The sequence below is a fragment of the Mixophyes fleayi genome, chromosome 8, assembly GCF_038048845.1.
Source record: "Mixophyes fleayi isolate aMixFle1 chromosome 8, aMixFle1.hap1, whole genome shotgun sequence".
NCBI lineage: Eukaryota > Metazoa > Chordata > Amphibia > Anura > Limnodynastidae > Mixophyes > Mixophyes fleayi.
This window is the reverse complement of record NC_134409.1, coordinates 5,327,799-5,349,423: the sequence shown is the minus strand read 5'-3', so window position 1 is coordinate 5,349,423 and position 21,625 is coordinate 5,327,799. Positions and strand designations below refer to the sequence as shown.

General features: G+C 41.3%; 1 protein-coding gene across 1 annotated transcript; it reads left to right on the top strand.

Moving 5' to 3' along the window:
• The first annotated feature begins 287 nt into the window (after positions 1 to 287).
• Positions 288 to 18,621, top strand: TMEM125 (transmembrane protein 125). The gene is given in 8 exon segments (XM_075181715.1): positions 288 to 407; positions 12,947 to 13,556; positions 13,558 to 13,638; positions 13,641 to 13,697; positions 13,699 to 13,722; positions 13,724 to 13,792; positions 13,795 to 13,932; positions 13,935 to 18,621. Coding segments are annotated over 7 exon segments (663 nt in total). The 5' UTR covers positions 288 to 407; positions 12,947 to 13,388; the 3' UTR covers positions 14,061 to 18,621.
• Positions 18,622 to 21,625: the final 3,004 nt, after the last annotated feature.

Sequence of the window (21,625 nt, the reverse complement as noted above, 5' to 3'; positions counted from 1 at the left end):
AACACCAGAGTGAAGTAGTAACATTGTATAACACCAGAGTGAAGTAGTAACATTGTATAACACCAGAGTGAAGCAGTAACATTGTATAACACCAGAGTGAAGCAGTAACATTGTATAACACCAGAGTGAAGTAGGTGGGTTGGGAGGCTCTCTGGCCTCAGCACCTTCTACAGATGAACAGGTGGAACACACAGATCACATTACCTGTAATGTACCTGCCCTTCTCATGTCACTGCAGCCAGCAGCCAATCAGCACAGAGGCTACTGAGGAGGAAGAGATAGTGTTACCTGTGAATAACAAACAAGTGCTGGGAATCCTGTGATACAGAACAGTGAGTGCGGAGGAGAAGGATCTGGCTCCCTCCCTACTTATTGTTCCTCCCGGCGCCGGTCAGTGCAGTCTCCAGGTAAGTTCTGCATTATATTTCATGCTCTGTATGTTGGTAACTCTTTCAGTACAAAGTAATGAGATAGTTGGGGCAGGTAACCTGTGGAACTGCTTGCAGGACATTTTGGGACTTGTAGTTCCCCAGCAGCTGGACAGCCTCAGGTTGGGATACAGCACATGCAGCCATGTTGGACACATTCGTGGCACCAAGTCTGTGTTACCATGATAGAAAGCAAAGCTTAACTTAGGAAATTGTGCAACTTTTGCTTTGTGCATAATTAATCCTTCTTAGTAATGTCGTTTTATGATCATATCCTTATTACAATATTTTTATTTTGTTCCTTTTGTTGGTTTGTGATTCTGCTTTTAAATCAGCCTTTTGTTTAACGTTTTAATGGATACCTACTGTATATGTAACTGGTGGCTGTAGAGAAGCACAAACACTGTATAATATAAAGATTAATCTGAGCGATCACTGGGCACAGGTGTTGTGTGCAGACATACGTCACTGAACTGTACCTGGGTGTAATTACAGGTAATAAGAATGGTACTAAGTCCGATTCCAGAGTAAATCAGGGTTAAACAAGGGCGCAGTTCTGTTTAGAACTAATTGCTTTCTCCATTGTACTGTTCTGATACTTTATATCTTATCTGATAATCTCTATGCACCCTGCTGCTAGGATTCATTACTGTATGAGTTATACTTTTTCTTTAAATGTACATAGTCTATTTCTTCCCTCCATCAACTCGAGGCCAGGTGAGGCTATACATGATGACTACGTGAGAAAAGTCTACACTGTATTTATCAATATTGACTAAGGGTTTATATATACGGGTAATAGTTTGTGATAATAATCAGGTTTATTTTTTGAGTAAGTTTTCATAGCGTTAAAGGCAAGTGAACCCACTATATGACATTAAAATATATCACAATGTGTGTATTACTGAGCTGAATGATACACATGAAATGGCTGGAGTGTTTATACTTCAATAAATATGGCATGGTGCCATCATTCTCATTGTCACACCTCTGCAGTAAGTTGTCATAATAGGAGGGAAGTGAATTTCTAACACAGCAAATGCAGAGTGATTTCTTTATTTTTCTTTTTTGTTATTGAAACTGGAGGTGCGGTTCTTAAAAGACAACGCTGGAGGGTTGTGACTTTGGACCCTTCCCTAAATGGAAAAGGGCTCCATTCCCTCCCAGAAGGCCCCAGAGAGGGACAAGAGTCTTTATGCCCTCCTTCACTGAAGTTAGGGAGGGGCCCTTGACATCCCGGAGCCACGGAGCCATAAGGTCCCTTAAGGGGTAAAGGTCTTCAGGCCCTCCTCACTGCAAGGCTCAGGTGGGCCCCTTTCTTACTCCAAAGCTTTGCCCGTGTATGTGGTTCTTCAGCTCCTCCCAGAATCTCAAACACCACAAAGAAACCAAAACACACAAAAAAAGTGAATAAAGTGCACAGTGTGGTGCAAGTGTTTAATAAATATATAAACATTGTCAATCAAGGCCCTAGCCTTTCGGCCGAGTATATTAAAGATTGTCTTTGCCCCGGCCAAATGGCAAGGGCAAAGGAAAAATGGTGCTGCCTGAAGTCTAAAGGTGCTCACTTGACAGTGCCATATTCTGTGCACGCGATGTCCCCTACCGCCATGTGTATTTTCCGGCATCGCTGGCTCAGGCAGCAGTGGGGGCACATAGCACCTCGGATTCCAGGCAGAGGACAAGGTGACGGCCCATCGCCTACAGGGGGCGTCTTTATACCTTACTGCATACATGGGCATCTACACCTGATCTTAGCCAATAGTCAGAGAAGGGAATACAGAGTGACTGACAGCTTGCCAGACTTTCTTGGTGGAAAGGCACAGTTTGGATTGGTTGACTGATACCCTGGCATGTATAAGATCCCATCAGGACTAGGCGCTAAAGATATGGGAAGAGCTTCAGCTATATATAATGGGTAATCCTTTATAACAGAGTTGCAACGGTATGTCGGGGGAACATTGTATTCTAACTTCATGGTTTATATCTGAGCATTTAATTATTGGGATTTAGTGCTCCTTTACACCTCACTGCTTCATTTAATATTTTTTTCCAAAGTAAAACCAGCACCTGTGCCCACAATTAGACCCGGTATAAGTATGACAGGAGGTGTGGGCTGGTCTGTGGGCGGAATTTGGTGACTAAGATTGCAATACAGACTGGCAGATTGTGAACTATGTGGAATTCCAGCAAAGCGCTGCCGCTCTGCAAGCTGAAAGCGCTCCTATACCTAGGGTTACCAGCCGTCAGGAAATGTTTATAAAACGTTCAGTAATTAGCACTTTCAAGGGTTAATAACTTACATTTTTGAAGCAAATTGGAGCCAAACACAGTTGAAAACCCCCAAACATTCAAACATCAAACCATTGTTTGTGAATGACTACATGGTTATATGTGCAAGCAGGAAATCCGTGAATCAAAGAGTGTCTATAAATAGCTCAGTGTGCGGAGATGGGGACCAAATCACATGTGTAACAGTAAGGGGACATGCAACGTCATATCTGAAGACATGTAACATATATGATGACAAGAAGACCCCAACATGCAGTCGCTGCTGCTCACGCTTGGAATGTTCATACGAGGGAAATTCCAAATTTGGTTGCCCCATAGGTCACGTTATAAATACATGTCTGTCGGTAAAAATCCCATTAACAGAAATAATGATACCGGGCCTGATTGATCAAGGCATGTATTCTGCACGCAGCCCGCGTTCAGTATTATACGCACGTATTTAGACTTTGGCGCGGATCTCAAGATACAAGCGCTGCAGAAATCGGGGACAGGTCTGCTGCGCTCTACCACACAAAACGCTGCAGGATATGTCCAGTCCTTATGTTAATTAAAATTCGCAAAAGAACGCACAGGAAAATGAAAAAAGTTTTTAATTAATGTCACATGGTAATAATAAAGGCATTAATGAAAAAATAGTTAAAAAAAAGAGTATTTGTTAACAAATTTTAACCATGAAATACATTTATTAGAATGTTGTTAATGTCTACTGTACATAAAATACAATTTTACGGCTGCTTGTCATTGCATACACACGTTCTAGCTGTATACACAGCCGTCATCACCACTGATCAGGACGTAGACCTGACCCGTCGCTGGAGCAGGTGATACGGCAGAAAAACAAGTAACTTCGTTGTGCGCAGCTTTTGATTTGGAGGCGATTGTGTGCGCTCAAGTTTGGAACGCCCCTACTGTACATTGACTACGAGCGAATGCCCCTTCCTTGCCCAGTTCACTTCCCGAAATTGTAGGCTGTAGTCAGTGTCCTTGCACGGAACAGGGCTTCGTTCGCAGCTGGTCCTGGGCACGCGCAGAGAGATTTTGCGCAGATACGTACCTTGATGAATCAGCCCCACCATGTACAGCTCTATAATGCATCATATGCAAGAACAATATGAGCCCTAACCCATTAGGGACACTTTCTAGATGTAGACCTGTAATATACCTGGGTATCTCCCAGTGACAGCGGTATGACCAATAGGTTCACTTTATTGCCTTAAATTGTGTGCAACACAAAAAGGAATAGAAATGTAATTCCAAAAAATTCCCATCTCATTCTGACCAATCGTTCTAGGGAACCATGTCTGACTTTATCATCATCGTCATCATCAACATTTATTTATATAGCGCCAGCAAATTCCGTAGCGCTTTACAATTGGGAACAAACATTTATAAGACAATACTGGGTAATACATACAGACAGAGAGGTAAGAGAACCCTGCTCGCAAGCTTACAATCTATGGGACAATGGGAGTTAGAAACACAAGGGCATGTGCTACTTCATATTGCACATTGAACCAGCTAGAATGCAAAGGTAAAAGTACTGAGTGGGCTGTGTGTGTGCCAATGTTGGTCAGAGGGTTGTTGTCTTGTGTTAGCTATGTAGAGGGTGGTAATAGGGTAACCTAGGGAGGGTAAGAGGGTGGTTGAGGAATATCATAAGCTTGTCTGAAGAGGTGGTTTTCAGAGAACGCTTGAAGGTTTGAAGACTAGAGGAAAGTCTTACTGTGCGAGGGAGGGAATGCCACAAAGTGGGTGCAGCCCGAAAAAAGTCCTGTAACCGAGAATGGGAGTATGTGATGAGAGTGGAAGAGAGACGCAGATCTTGTGCAGAACGGAGGTGCCGAGTAGGGAGATATTTTGAGACAAGTGAGGAGATGTATGTCGGTGCAATTTTGTTGACGGCCTTGTATGTTAGCAGAAGAATTTTATATTGGATTCGTTGAAAAACAGGCAGCCAATGTAGAGACTGACAGAATGGCTCAGCAGAGGAAGAACTGTTTCCAAGGCAAATCAATCTATCTGCTGCGTGCTAATGTGTTAATGTGTTAATTTCACCTGATTTTCCATTTGGGATTATTTGCAGATCTGGTAATCCCAAAATGGAAAACTTCCTTCAAATCATTAAAGGTCATTCTCAAAAACATAGACCTTATTTATTTGAGAAAATGTGAGCTTATAGCGTTCATAAGGATTGGGAATCAAACTCATGACCCCAGCGCTGTGAGGTAGCAATGCTAACCACTGTGCCACCAAGCTGCCCATCTCTGTTTAGAAATAGATATGGATACTTTGGATATACAGTAATGCTTTTTGGTCTTGGCACTCAACCTGCTACTTCCCAACACCTAGTAAATAACATATTCTGAGATATTCTAAATCAGTTCTTCGTTGTATATTTGGATGGTTCTCAGATAACTTGCTCTTTATCTTAGAATCTTTCATACATTTCATACATTGAAACAATTTTATTTGCAAAAAACAGGAATTGAGTTTGGACTGTGCAAATCTGAAAATATATCAGATCAGTTCACATTGTTTCAGCTGCAGGCGTTCAAATGGATCCTCCAATAACTAAGGTCATGTTGCTGAATTCTCAGGGTTTCATATCCTGCTCTAATAATACCGCTTTCATACTGCCGCCCCGGCAATATCCCGGGTTTTTCAAGCCGGGTTTTTGCCGGGGCTCGGAGCGTCCCAGCTCAGAAACACCATTCATACTGCACCTCGGACCCGGGAATTTCCCGGGTTGACCCCATTCATACTGCACAAGTCTGTGCCCTGGCAATTTGTGGGAGTCATCACCAGAGCAGTTTTCATTGGCTGAAAAATGGTGATACACAATATAATAATACAATAATACAATAATAAATAAAGGATACCTCCAATTGGCTTATATATTTAGTCGTACTAGTCTAGGAGGGCTTTCTGAAAGGCATAAAGAGACTGGGAAACATATATTTAAGGGAAGGTTGTAGGAGCTTTTAAAGCTAGGCATTGCATATTTCAATGATTACCCCAAAAGACTAGACTTCTAGATGGAAAATTAATGGCCTCTTTTTGGAAAGCATAAAATGAATGAGAAATGCCTAATTCCAAATCCTCCAGAGACAGGCAGACAGCCAATCAGCTTGTTTTCTGTGCAACCGGGGTTGAAAAACCCGGGTTGCACCGTTCATAGTGCAGGCAACCCGGGTCCGACCCGGGAATTACCCCTCGATAAATCCCAGGTTGAAGACCCGGGTTTTTAGACCCGGGATTTTTGACTTGTACCATTCATACTGCACCAAGACCCGGGTCGTTTGAGCTCGCCCTGGCAAAAAACCGGGATTTTGGTGCAGTATGAATGGGGTAGGATTCAAAACCTTTAGGAAGTGTAGAAAGACTTACATATGGCCCAGAGGCGTTATACCTATTCTGCGGCTAGCAGACGACTAATTAATTCAAGTTCTAGATAAAGTATGATATTCAACATAACATTTACGGCTTTGGTTCTGCTCGGTCAGCAATTAATTGACCTTTTCAGCATTATAAAACAAAGAAATCCTATATCTTTTTGTCTCCAATGACCAACCGCTGGGAGTATATAGAAAGGGATTTTCTCTCTTTATTCTGGCTCCCCAATTAATTGAAGTTATCTCAATATGTTCAGCCACGCTATATTTACATTGGAAATTTGGGACACAATTATCAGAGGTCTTTACCTGGCACAATAACCCTCCCCCAGGCTCCTATATTCCCTTACCCATCTTGGGTAGAAGGTGGAAATGATAGAGTACAACGTTTGTTAGATTAGCCTTGGCTGATTTATAGGAGGAATTTAAGTTATCTCATTCATCATCCTACCAATCCTTCCAAATTCAAGTTATTTTGTTTGGTCAACTGAAAGGGGCTCTTGGAAAGTTTTCATTTTTCAGGCGTCACTGTATATACTCAACAAATCTTACAAAGCCATTGTTTATTTATATAATACATCAGATTTGTTCTATTTGGAATGTCATGAACCTGAGTGGGCTCTAAACTTATTGGTGGGTACAGAGAATTGGCTGGATAGAGGGCTGCGGACAGCTAGATGCCATCCCACTTTCCCCCCATCAACTTCTCATCCCCTGGAGGACAAGGGACGTTTCCCTATATACTTTTACCTTTCCCAATTTGTTCATTATATTGCACATATCACAATAGTAGAGATTACTATGGAGAAAATGCCACAAGAACTTTACTTTCATTGTCTCTCCAAAAGATTTTGGATAACCATGTAACCACTTGCGTTACCATTGTAAATGTTTAATAACTACACACGCCTTTGCTAAGCATATTTCTGTTAAATGTTGTTTATTTATAAAACTTAAAGCTATTAAAAAACAAAAGAGACAGGTGTAGAAGGCACAATAGATGTCTCTGCCCAAAGCAGATTCCGACGTCATTACAAGGAAACAAACAGAACAGTAGGTGACAGTTTAGGTTATATATAAACCTTGAGCATAAGGATCAAAGTGCAGAGCAGGGACCATAAACAGTGTGTACTTAACGATTTCACTTACTCGAGGACGCTTGAGGAGGGTTTGGAGGTGTGAAGGGGGGAGAGGTCCTGAAATAAGGATCAGAATAGGAACAGGGTGACAGACGCAGGGTGATGATCTGAAGTTGGTACAAGTCACAGAAGATGGTAGAACATGATCAGCAGATTAAGGGGATGACTTACCGCAGCTTGGTAGGTCTGTGTTCTCTTCCATCACCCATTAGGGGAACAATAAGTAAAATACAGCTGATGGAAGCAAACACAGATCCGCCAAGCTGGGATAAAATGTAAGTCCTTGATGTGACTGGGTGGACGGGATGACCACCCTGGAAGCTAGCAGTCAGTTTCTGAAATACTGAAATCGAGATCTGTTGTAGGGTTGGATTTTAGGGGATACAAGCGGTGGTGGATTAAAGTGATCTGGGGCATTGGGCTCTACGTACACTGGGTTGGGTGCGGTTTAACGCTGCTGAGAATTCCGACAACGTTCATACCTACAAAAAAAATCCGATTGGCTACAAAAACGAATTCAATAAAAACAGAATTACCTGAAAACCGAAGGTCCAGATGTTCGATGGCACCGCCATGATGACAGGAACTGATGGTGAAGACACAGGTCTCTGGCACTTCAGTGTGACGTCATGGCGAATTACGTGTGTTTATTTAAAGCTGCAATGTGTGGACCCCTCAGGTTAAGTGTTTAAACACTTGCGGGGTCCAGACATTGCCGCTTTAAATTAACCTAGATGTAAGTTGCGTTGTTGTTGGAATTCCCGGTAGCGTTAAAGCGATTACCACCGAGTACACTATGGGCACCCACCCTGTACATTATGCGGCACACAGGGGCATGGTAACGAGCATAATGTACATTTCACAGGTAGTGAGGATTTGCTTGGTCCTACCCCATCTTCATTGGTCACAAATTATTTGCCCCAATCTCCCTTTGTTACATATGCACCCCCACACTCCCCTTGTCATATTTACCCCCCGTCTGTCTCTTTTCACATATGCCCCCGCACCTTGCCCTTGTCACATATGTTCCCCCCTCCAGTCTGCCCTTGTCACATATGTTCCCCCCTCCAGTCTGCCCTTGTCACATATGCCCCCCTCCAGTCTGCCCTTGTCACATATGCCGCCATTCTCTCCTTGTCACGTTATTCCACCCCCACTCGCCCCCCATCATCTCTCCCATTGTCGCATAAAAGAACAAAATAATTTTAAAAATGCTTTATTCATTTTTAATGCATAAATACTTAATTAATGTTTTAAATAAACTAAAGATAAGCCATATCACAAGGTCAGTAAAAAAAAATCAGCATTGCAAAGAAAAATAATAGTTTTTGTAACTTTGTTTTGTCATTTAATTACTTTAAATATTACATTGAGGAAATAGTGATTGAAAAATGATATTTTTCAGTGGTTTTCTTAAATTCTCTTCAGCACCTATATAAACAGATCTTTATCATGCACTGTTTCTATGTTGCAAATTTCTTCTCTGGAGGGAGCCCAAGGATTTGTTAGAATAAGATACATTTTTTGTCAAGCATTCACCTCTGCAGACTTTAGGCTACAATGTATCAAAAATGCCCCTTACTGTGCTAAGCTACAGGAACCAAACATTAGTAAAACAAAATAATAATAATAAATAATAATAATAATAATAATAATAAACTGACTGGGGACTTGTGAGCTAATTGCAGACTTCTGGTAGTCAGCGAAGGAGTTTCTCTATATAGGCAGAAAGGAGGAAGAGGGGCTTAGTGTCCATAAGTGGGACAGTCGGGAGCTGTGGTTTATTTCCAGGACTGTTCCCAACCCTCTCCCCATTCCCTCTGGTATTACTTGTATTGCAGGTTTCCTCTCCCACTCACACTCTATATCCTGGCAATGTGCTATATCCTGCCCCAGCATGTGAAGGGTTACCGTCCGCTCCTCCCCGCCTTTGTGAGGCTGCAGGCAGAGTAACTTGGTGACAGGGAGAGCAGCTGGTGACAAGAGTCACATTCTGTGACAGCAATGAGAGAGGACAGAGCACTCCGTGCACTCTCCTGCGCTTTAGCTGTCTCCACCAGCAGCAGCCAGTGCTCTATCCTGCTGGATGTCTCATACATCGCCTGTGCGCTCTCACCTAGCAGCTCCCAGGGCAGGTAAGATACGTGCAGAGTACTAGAGTATTATAGCACATTACTAGTATCAGGGGCAGAAGGACATAAAACACACAACACAGGAAGTAAGAAGGGGGGGGGGGGTTGTCAGAGTGTTCTGCTTACTGTATACAAATACCACTCTCAGAGCGGACGTCCTGTAGTTACTTCCTTGTCATGTCCAAGTTACCTGTCAACTGTAAGTTCTGTTATTCAGCCAATCGATCATTGTTTTGTGTGACTGTGTGTCATTGTGTGTACTCCTGTGTATATGTGTGTAAACATGTCTACCTGTGTGTATCTTTGGTTTGTCTCACCTTGTGCATACATATATGTGTGTCCACCTCTGTGTATTCCTATGTATCCCCCTCTGTGAAACTATTTACCTATCCCTGTGTATACATGTGATTGTGTCTACTGTTCATATGTACACCCTCGTGTCTATGGGCCTGATTCATTAAGGAAAAGAAAGCAAAATAAATGAGACTTTGCAAAACCATGTTGCATTGGAGGGGGAGGTAAATTTAAAATTTGATGGCAGATTTATTGTTGGGGTAGGACATGTCCTAGATCAACTTTAAATTTCAGTGTATGCATAAGCTATCAAGTATTTCTGTGCTAGATGAAAAAACAGCCAATGTTTATGTTATGTGCAAAATAATAAACTAATTTGCACCCCTTGCATTGTAACATGGTTTTGTCCAGCCGAAAACTTACTCCTTTTTTTGACTTACTTTCCTTAATGAATCAGGTCCAGTGGGTCTATCCCTGTGTATATGTCTGTGTCTATTTCTGTGTATACATGCAATTCTGTCTTATATACAGGTGTGTGCTTTTCCCTGTCTATATCTTTCTACTTAATCTCAGAATTATTACTATTATTATCTTTTTTTTATAGCACCATATCTATAATATAAATGTCTAGTGACGTGTGTTAGTCTGTCTGTGTGTGTGTGAAAAAATAAAACCAAGCTGCAGCGCCACCTGCTGGGCGGAGTTATACACTGACCTACTAAATTCTTAGTGTGTGTGGGAAAAAAATTCAGAAAGGGCTGAAATTTGGTATACTAAGATGTTTTTAATTTGTTAATTTAATTTGTTAATTGTTAAAAGTGTTTATAAAGATTTTTTTTAAAAAAAAAATATATTTCTTGAAGGAGAAGTGACAGTTGGGAGTGGTTGGTGGTTGCCGGGGGTGACAGTGGGGAGTGGTTGGTGGTTGCCGGGGGTGACAGTGGGGAGTGGTTGGTGGTTGAGGCCTGGGCTATGGCCCAAATGCATGACAAGAACCTTTTTAACACCTTAAGTAGCTTGATTTGACTAGAATGCATGAGTATCATGCACGGGTTAACTTGTATTACACAACGCTTTACACAGAATCTTTACTCATTCGCATCGGTCACCACTACAGTGGAGCTTACAGTCTAAATTTCCTCCCACAACACACATATTTTATCTGAGATCAATGTACTTACCAGTATTTTTTTTTACTTTAGAATTCAGACAACTTTATGCTAAGGTTTATACAATTACCATGGCAACCACAGTCACATGACATTATGTACTAAGTTGAGAGGCTTTGGAATGTTTACAGCATAAATCCCCACCCTAAGGAGCTTCCTGACTGACTGGCTCAGGAAACACACTGTTTGCAGTGACAGCCATACAAATCTCCCCCACTGAGCAATTCTGCTTTGGGAATTATAGGAGAACTTCCAGGAAATTTACTACCTGCTTCAGCTTTTGATTAAAGTGGTACAAAGCTGCTGTTTAATGGGGAAAAAAAAATAACAATTCTTGGTGGGTTTGTACCTTTAAGTAAATGTGCTGTTTTTATTGCCACTGGTTTATGACTTTTTATAGACATTCCTTACATAGATGATATATTTAATATGTGATTTGTGTCACTTTGTATCAACACACCCTCTTTGCTACATGCATTTCAAAGTCTCACATTACTTACACCCCGGTGAAGTGTTTGTGCCTTGTGTGTATGGAAACCTTTTATATATAGTCTTTGCTGAAAGACGTTACCCAGATTCCTGCAGTACACAGGAGGGCTGGTGTCAGACGAGGGCATTGCTAGTACATGATCTATCCTGAGCTGATGGGTGATGTATTCTATTATCATTCTTAGCATGGTCTTTTATTTATAAGGTGCCACAAAAGACGTCCGCAGTGCCGTACCACAGGGGTACAAAGTACACATGTAACAGTGTTACAACCATCCACAGACAGCTACCAATAATACATAATTACACAATATAAAATTCTGCAATGACCAGTCAACAAGAGATAGCAGAGAATAAACAGAGAACATAGAATTGCAGATCCCGCTACTGACAAGGCAGCGACCATAAGGGAGAAGTAGCGCCCTCGTCCTCATAGGCCCGTGCCCAGGCGCAGGGGCTCGAGAAACAGGGCTGGAGAGACAGAACAAGAGGAGCAATGGTAGGAAAGAGGACACAAGCAAAGAGGGACCTGATCCCATGAGCTTACATCCTAGAGGGTAGCACTGAGGGGCACTGAGTGGGGGAGTGGAGATTATAGCAGAGGCAGAGGGGTAAGGAGTTTGGTTGATAGACTTGAGTGGCTGAGATGACTTTTGAAGGCACAATTAAAGCCTTGGAGAGTAGTAAATAATCTGATAGGGCGTGGGAGAACGTTCCAAAGCTGAGGAGCAGCCCGGGCCAAGTCCTGGAGATAATCTGTGTGGTAGTTAGGTGGTGGACATTGGTGGATGGTGCGGAGGAGATTGGCGATGTAGGGGGAGGAGGGGTGCCGGAGGGATTTTGTAGCTGTGGGAGACATAGAGCAAGTGTAGTGATTGGCAAAGCTAGGGACAGCAGAGATAGAGCGCAAGAGAGGAACATAAGGGGCGCAGCGGCGTTGAGGATAGACCGAAGAGGGGCGAGACGGGGGTAGGGTATGCACATCGAAACGATTAATGGTTGTATGAATCATCTTTACGGCGGAATCGCTCCTGACCGACAGTGAAGTGGTTTCCTCTTGACTTAATGTGTGGACACCTATCCAATGCTATGAAATCTAACACGTTTCTGGCTGGTAAAGCAGTCGCATTCAAAGCTCCCATCTGACATCACCCTAAGCTGTTTTGGAAGGTCTGATAATGTGATGTTCCAGTAATGTTATATTGGGGCTGGGAGGTTGTCACTATTTTTCTCTTTGAAATTAAATACTCTAAAATCAAGTGGGACTAATGGTAAGAAACTTGTGTTGTGTGCAATTTATATATTACCAGATTGTGAAATGTAACACATTATAGTTGCAAGGCCTCTAAGACTCCTTTCCCTAAAGCAACCAGTATCATGTTTCTGTCTGTTAGTGCTCCTTATCCTAATCCATCAAAGTACATCTGGACAGAGCAGTAGGACTAGTTTAGTTATGTATTTCTCAAAGATAAAATTTCTCAAAACTAGAATAAGTTCTACAAGAAAGTAGTTACATACCTGTGAGATAGTATGTTCCTGGTACATAGGCCCCATCTGTATATACAGAATATTTACACAAACACTTAATTCATTCATCTTTTGTGTTTTTAGGTGACATTAAACTTTGAACGTTGAAGGGAGTTCCCACTAATGGTCGTCAATCAGAAACAAGTTGCTCTACATCAACAGGAAAAAATTCTAAGGAATTTGTAACCGCGAAGACGTAGAATCGTTGACGTCTTTAGGTGACACTTGTGTCCTCCTTCGTCTTCCTGTCATTGTGTCCATGAACTGTATCTGCCGGATCTCTATCTCTGCTTAATGATTATCTGCCAATGCAAAACCCCTGATTCTCCTGCTTGGGGTGAGTCTTCAGGAGCCTGGAACATGAAACGTCCTATAGACATATTACCCCAAGACTGTGCTTTATAATCTCACAAACTTCTACTCCTTGATCATGTCTGACACATTGGGAATACTCTACTTGACATTGGCTTTTATTTGACTATTCTCCAAATCGAACACTCTCTATATTTTTTCCTCAATCTTTAAGATGTCAGAAATGGATGAGTTGCCACCACCAAGGGCTTCGCCCAACCAAGGACGGAATGCAGGATGAAGCCCTGGAGAACACAGAGAACTCTGGTGGACTAGGGAGCCGGTCAAGTCGATAATGTGCTACTGCTTGGCCGTGGTCCTTATTTTGGCATGTGGCATCGGCCGGCATTGTTCTCCTCTCCACCACCACAAGTAAATCAGGAGAATGGAGACTGGCCGTGGGATCGACTCTCTGTATACTTGCCTCTGCTGGATTTTACTGAAGCAGCTCCTGAGCTCGGCCATCCAGGACATGCACTGTGTCCATGAGACGTGAGCACATCGATCAATCTGAAGAGTGGCGGCCTGTGGGATATAGTGGTTTTCCTTGTAAGCGCCATCATTATCCTCGCATGTGGTAATTGCCCCTTCTCATCATTTCTGTCTCTGGAGAGACTCCAGGCTTCTCCCACATACTGGTGACCATGCACAACGTGGGAGTGGCGCTGGTAGTCGTGGGGTTGGTTATCCTTGTTGGTGTTTTGATATTTGTCATCGTGATGTTGTGGGTAGGTCTTGTTGTCAACAGCCCGCTTCCCACCCTCGGAACATCGAGTGTATTCTCCATCTCGTGGGCAAATGACCCAGCGGCAGGAACACGACCTCCAGTCTGTCCAACCTCATCTAAGTTCTTCTTACATCCAAAGTGGCGAACGGAGTTGAGCTCTTCGGCATCTTAACAAGTTCTGTGGATCTGAGCCAAACTTAGTAACGACTGGATTGGTGCGAACTCGGAGCTATGGTTTGACGCAACAAAACTCCACCAGATAAGCATCCGCCGGTCCCAGTGTTATTTACTTGAAGTGGACACTTCTTTCTAGCTTGAACTTAAAACCTCTATTAATAAGTCAACACGTCTGAGTACGTTGCACATCTGTATTCTTCATCGGTCAGGAGTGTTTCAACTCTCCAACAGTCAGTCCCTGCTCTGTAGTATGAGAAATTCCAGTAAGACCGATACACTTAGGAGAATCCTACAACGATAAGAAGACTCTGCACAGAGGACACCTTTATAACTTATAGGGGTGAGCTGATAATGTGAATGTACCTGCTCTTAATGGGCCTCATTCATTAAGGAAAGTAAGGCAAACATAGGAGTAAGTTTTCTCCTGGATAAACCATGTTACAATACAATGGGTGCAAATTAGTGTATAATTTTGCACATAAGTTAAATACTGGCTGTTTTTCATGTAGCACACAAATACTTGATAGCTTTATTATTACACTGATATTTAAAGTTTATCTAGAACATGCCCTACCCCAACTATAAATCTGTCCCCACATTTTAAATTTATCTCCCCTCAATGCAACATGGTTTGGCCCAGGTGCAAAGTTACTCCTTTTTTTTGCATTACTTTCCTTAATGAATCAGGCCCAACGTGTACTATCTATTGACAATTCTCATCTTTATTTATTAGTAGAGCAGAGGATGCTACCTCAAGAGAAATGCATGAATTACATTTATTAAAAAAAGAGGAAACTAATTCTCTAATTCTAAGGGCACTACTCCATTCAACCCAAATTCATTACCGTTTACTTTAATAAATAATTCTTTATTGATACTTTCTAAAATTATATTTACACATTTGTCTATAATCGGCTAAATATTATTAAAATACAGTGTAGAGATATTGAATATGAGAAAACGTTTTCTGATTAAAATTGTTATAACCACAACAATAAGAGATTCTTACAGATGTTTTTATGTGATGTATTATCTAATAATTTGCTGATTATAGGTTAATGTGTAAATATAATTTTAGAAAGTATCACTAAAGAATTATGATTTTATTAAAGTAACAATGACGAATTTGGCTGAATGGTGAAGCGCCCCCTAGATAAGAGAATTATTTTCCTCTTTTTTTTAATTAACTTCGGAGAATCCTGAATAAAGTCCCAATGTGAGGTCAGCATGGCCCGTCCGTTATAACGAAAAAAAATAATTAATCTACATTCAGCGTGTCATAAACAATTCCAGCTGAAAGCTTCCCAAAAAGACGACTGTACACTAGTTGACAAATATAATATCTATTTTCCGGTCCGTTAATATCACTAGGAATGTGATAACTCCAAAGGTAACTTCCATGGCTCCCGAAGCTCAAATAAATGACCGGGAAATTCCGCATTCCGCACCTGTAACCCCAAACGATTTTTCTTTCAGATACATTTTAACAATTTATTTCCTTGTTCCAGTAGTCTCACAGTTCATATGATAGTTACGATGTAGAGTAACAATGCAAAAATGAAACAATAACCTTTCAGCACATTTAAAGTTAAATCCATCCGTTAGAGGTAACTCCATCTTAAAACATACAATACATATTTTACATTAGAAGGTAATGGTTCATTAGGCCATCTATTAGGTATTTAACAGCTCCTCTCCCCTAAATAAAAACAATGGTTTCCGTAAGAATTGCTGGAAAGCAATCTACAAACTTTCCTGTTGTTTTATTTTCTCCAACGTCGCTATTTGTGGTGTTTGTAGCTGATTTGCTCCAGCTTGAGCATCGCGGAGAGAGGAGCTGTTAGATATAATAGAATTTTAATGGGGGAAAAAAATAACATTACAGTATATCTGTGTGTGTCTGGAATTGAGGGTTTTGGTTTCCCTTTTTCTTCTTCTCCTTAAAATTTTCCATTTAAATATTTACACTTGTCACATGTTTGCCCCATGACGTCCTGAATTCTTTTATTACCGTAAGATCCCCCAACCCCAACTGCTGGGAGACTATTGGATGGATCAGTTACCTTCCTTACGGTACCTTTCCCGCTATACATATCCAAAGCTCCCAACATTTAGAATCCCGAGAGCAGGACAAAATATACTGTTCTGCCACTGTTCTGCCCACCAAATAAGCTCCAATGGGAAGGTAACCATGTTTTATTTTAAAAATGTCCTTCTTTTAAGATTCCACCCTTCATTATTTTCTATGAAGTTCCAAACAAACGGATGGATTTATCACTACTCATTTCCTATAAGAACTGATTCCTTATATACTATTCACCAACCAATCCCAACAATGGGAGGAGCCAGTCTATTCAAATGGCCACATTTTGCCAAATCAGGGACATGCACCCAAACATGGAAACTTCATGATAACACAGACACACAACCAAATGTTACATACACTATGCAACAACAAGATTAAAAGTGCACTTTAGCTGATCCAAATATATAGCTTGTAAGCACCCTCTTACCTCTGTGTCTGTCTGATAACACCTAGGGGGTATATTTACTAAACTGTGGGTTTGAAATAGTTGAGATGTTGCCTATAGCAACCAATCAGATTCTAGTTATCATTTATTTAGAACATTCTTAAAATAACATCTAGAATCTGATTGGTTGCTATAGGCAACATCTCCACTTTATAAAAACCGAAGTTTAGTAAATATACCCCCTAGTCTCGTTTTATCACTGTGTTGGATCCCAAATGTACAGCTGGCGCTATGTAAATAAAAGTGTATCTAACCTTCAAAAACTGTAATAGAAACTGTATCTAACCATAACAAATTAAAGTATCTAACCATCGAATAAATAGTCAGGTCGGCCAGTATTTTGCATTAATGACCATTGTGTCCCAGGGTATTAAATGTATGTTATTTTTTTAAATGTGAAGGTGTCCGTTAAACCCCGTTATATTTTTGGATGTTAGATGTGGACTCTGCAGCTAATCTTCAGGATGTTCTTTTATAACTCTTATTAGACCGCTATCTGTAGAACATTTGAATATAGGATTTGTTCAGAGGACGTCCAACAATATATATTTTTTATATTTGATAATTTTATACTAAGACAAACAACTCTCCAAAAAGACAATATCACTTTATTTATTTAATCATCACTTTTTAGTTATTTACCGTTATTGGGGTGATACAGTAGTCGGTGTAGCCGTCAAGTTGTTGGTGACACCTTCTGACTGTGTCACGTGACAGTGACATTTGTCCTACGGACCCTCGGGCCAAAACTTATTGTCACGGAGGAGTCACTTGTCTCTTAATTTAAGGAGAACACCAATCTCCTATTCTTTTTTTCCCCAAAATTATTTTCTGTCCAGTAGTAAAACACAGGGGTAACTTCACCATTTGTACCCCTATCGCAGCTCTGCTGAATCTATTCTCCTGCCCACTGGGCCAGTAGACCGTCCTGTGCCGGATATCAACACTCCACCTCAACCACCGGTACAAACCCTACTCTTTTTCCAGACCCAGCAGGATGGAGAATAGATGGCGAGAGGGCACGTGGGGTGAGCAATTTGGTGTTACCACTGGGAGAGAAGGAGTTTTGGAAAATAAATATAAAGGTATTTCACTTCTCCTTTAAGAGGATAGTTAAACCCTTATGTGGCATATAAAACAGTTGTATTGTTTCTTGTTTGTTTAATATCCTGTTCACCGGAAACTTTTGGGTAGAACCTGTCTTATTAGCCTTCAAAAGCTACAGCGAGACCTACTGATTTATTTTTATACTGATAGAAGGCTGCTGAGTCTGCCTCCATCTAGCCAGACCTCAGCGATGGGTTGGTAGTAAAGAGGGCACAGAACGGTATTAGATGATAATTAATGTTCACAGGTCTGACAAGATGAACGGTTACTCCAATAGCAAAGAGCCACTTTGATGAAAGTAACGAGGAAATGATGGAATGTTTTATATATTATTTTATATCATATCTCACCAAAACCTCAACTTATACCACAGATTACTCCATCTATATGACTGACCTTCTGCATAGCTCTCAACTGTTCAGAGATTGGCGGGACATCCCGATTTGTGAGCTGCAAACGGGGTGAGGCTTGAGCAAAGAGGGTGGCGCTTTATCCAAATCTGCACATTTGTGGGCGTGGTTTGGGCAGAATGGGGGGGGGGGGGGGGGCAGGGCCGATTTTGTCCCGATTTCGTGATTCTAAATGTTGGGAAGAACGCTTCTGTATGAGCCCAGCGCCGATGTGTAAATTAATATCAATATGGACGTATTCCCGCAAGATCCATTAGTGACTTCTCTCCGGGAATGAAATTTGTACAGTGTGGAATTTCACATGGAATTAAATGTAACATAAAATGTATATGTCCTTATCTTAATGCATCTGAGATGCTAATGTTTTAATAATAAGACATGGTACAAAATATATATATATTTTTTCAGTACAAATGAATGATGATTATTTAATGAGAAGCTAATATATTACATATTTCAGGATAACACATTTAATAAAGATATGTGTATGATTTAGTCCACCTTGTCTTGTTTGTTTTTCAACTGAAATATCTTGTGTTTTATTTGATAAGAGATAACAGATTCTGAAAGATAACTTGTATTCATGTCCTCCAGGGAGAAATCACAAACATATATTTATAAATGACATTACAGACATCTGTTCCCATTAAATAGTGATGGGGAGAAGTATTTCATGGTATATTGTTACTTTGTTGCTGGGAATCCCCAATAGAAGTCTGTGGAATGTATAAAGAGATTAAATATATGGGATAGCGCTATATAACAGGATATTATCAGTCATAGCGGAGTTCCGTGGTTACTGACAGGACAGCATGTGATTGGTGTACAGAGTTCAGAATGGGCTAGGTGCAGGGTGGTGATTGGCTGGAGCAGAGATCACACAGCTGAGAACATGTATCTTTGTCACTGTTACAAGGATGAGATAGGATCTTTCCTTCAATAACGTGGGGCGAGGGACTTGGATCGGGAGGCTAAGTGCTAGGGGACGACCGGGATGAAACCCTCACCTCATTCTCCTTCACCTGCACTCCGCTGATACGCCTGGGGAATTACAAATTTGAGGTGCTGTGAAAAAGTATAAACACAAGGAGCATAGGCAAACCGAGGGGGGGGGGGTTTCTAGTGTCTGGAAACCCCCCTCCAAGCCTGGGGCACTGTATAAGTGAGGTGGCTGGACCCTGCTCTTGTTTCACACAGATCTGCTTAAAAAGGGAGAGCTGCGTGCACCTAACAGTAGTGCACGCAGCATTGCCCATGTATATTATGGGGATAGGAAGAGTTGGAGAGCAGACAAGCACTGTCTAAAATTATAGCCACGCCCCCATGCTGGTCACGCCCACTGGCGGTGTAGCGTAGAAACCCCTCTCTACAAATCTTGCGTTTGCCCCTGAGGAGCAGGAACCCAAACTAAAGAACGGATTTGAGATACTGCTCAAGAACCATCTGTAAGAATTAATAGTGATAAAAAGTTTGGTCAACAACACAACTAAAGATTTTATGAAAAGTGCACAAATTACAAAGGAATTCACACAACTTTGATGAGAATAAAAATAATTCCTTATCCCGTCTCAGGATACAGCTTATGTTACTGCAAATCTTTCCACCCTACAGAATGTGTATATTTCCTGGAGTCTTTTGAGGAGAATACTAAACACTGGTGTTTAGGAATAAAGGATCTGCTTCTGCAACCCAAACTGACCAATCACCTGTTAACTGTCAGTTTTCTAATAGTTACACCATCTTTTTCCCTGTGCACCAGTTTTCAGAAATGTCTGCTTCTGTGTTTTTTTTGTGTGGCTGCCTTGTCACATTTAACCAATTTAATTCCCAACAGAAATATTAATAATGGTTTGATAGAAGGACATACAGAAGCACTTAGTTGCTGCCTCTATCATCCTGTCCTGTCCATTTTCCCTTAGAATCTGACGGAGAACTTATTTTGAAATCCACAGGAGACTTCGATCACTACAGCCGCAGTGTATTGTGGGTAACCCCAAGATGCACCTGGATCTAGGCCAAAAAACGACAAGGTATAATTCTATTTAATTTGAAGGGCCAGTAAAACGAATACACATATTTGTGATTTTTTTTTTGTTGTGTAAAGACTTCAAATAGCATATGGCAAAAAACAAATATGAAAACCCATTTCTTTAAGAATCCGTTCACTGTGCAAATGCTCCGTGGCGCCAGAGATTAGCATACTAATCACCTTGGCCAGTTCGTATGCTAATCGTGGCCAGTACCCGTCCCCTCCTCCAGTAATAGTGGACAGCAGGGGTTCTGCAGGGGAGGGGTAGAGAGATGCTCAGTATGTGATGATCCATATGCTGTCTGTCACTCACCTCAGTGAACCAGGGGGCGGGAAGGGACATTTGTTTGTAGAGTAGGCTTTAAATAGCAATGTACACATTGTCCTCTCTAATCCCGGTCACTACTGAATAAGGTTGGGCTGCAGGTCTCACATAGGATGGGTTTGGTTGCAGAAGGGGGAAAGGTAGGTTGTAGGATCGGATTCAGGTTGTAGGTCTGACGCATTAAACCAGCGCTGCACTCTATCCACAGAGCACAGATTAAATATAAATACAATGATAATAAACAAATACACATAATACTTTTTTTTTTGTCAAAGGTGCCGTTCTTTTATACGAAATTATTACGGTACAAACTCCCTTATTTCCAGTACAAATTCCAGCGCGCAGAGATATTTTCTTACACAGGTAAAAGAAGTGGTAACAGAAAAGATGCATAAAGGTGATGGAAATACATTAAATGTCATTTACTAAGGAATTTAGACTGCAAGCTCCAATGGGGCAGGGACTGATGTGAGTGAGTTCTCTGTACTGCGCTGTGGAATTAGTGGCGCTATATAAATAAATGATGATGATGATGATGATTTACTAGCTGCAAAATAAGTGGAAACGCAGTGCATTCTGTTTCTTGCTAACACTCCTATGTGACAGCCGTGTGCGTACACAGGTGCAATCGATTTGTAGTTCATTTAAATATGTTGTTGGAAACCTATCTTTACATGACGCACGTGTCCTGCGTCTCACCTGCATTCAGAGATCTTCCAAACTCCTCCCATCAGGTGAAGGAAAATCCTGCATCATGTTAATGCGATAAGCCCTGCAATTACCCATAAAAACAGAAGCAAACATGCAAATGACATCAAAGACGGTATTTGCATGAACTGGCAGGGGTATTTGCGGCTTTGTAAAAGACCTTTAGCGAAAGACTAGATGGAAATGCTGTCACTCCAGTCACCTATAGGCCACGCTGGGACAGTAAGCATGATTGTAAAAAAAAGTACCAATGTTACAGAGGACTATGCAACTGCTAGGACCATATTGGACCTTGGCCACAAATATGTGCTTGTAAGGGGCCCTCCAGTCCGGCTTCATTGTTTTATTTAAGGAGTATTTGGAATTAGCAGCCACTGGGGATAAAAGGATAGGTGCAC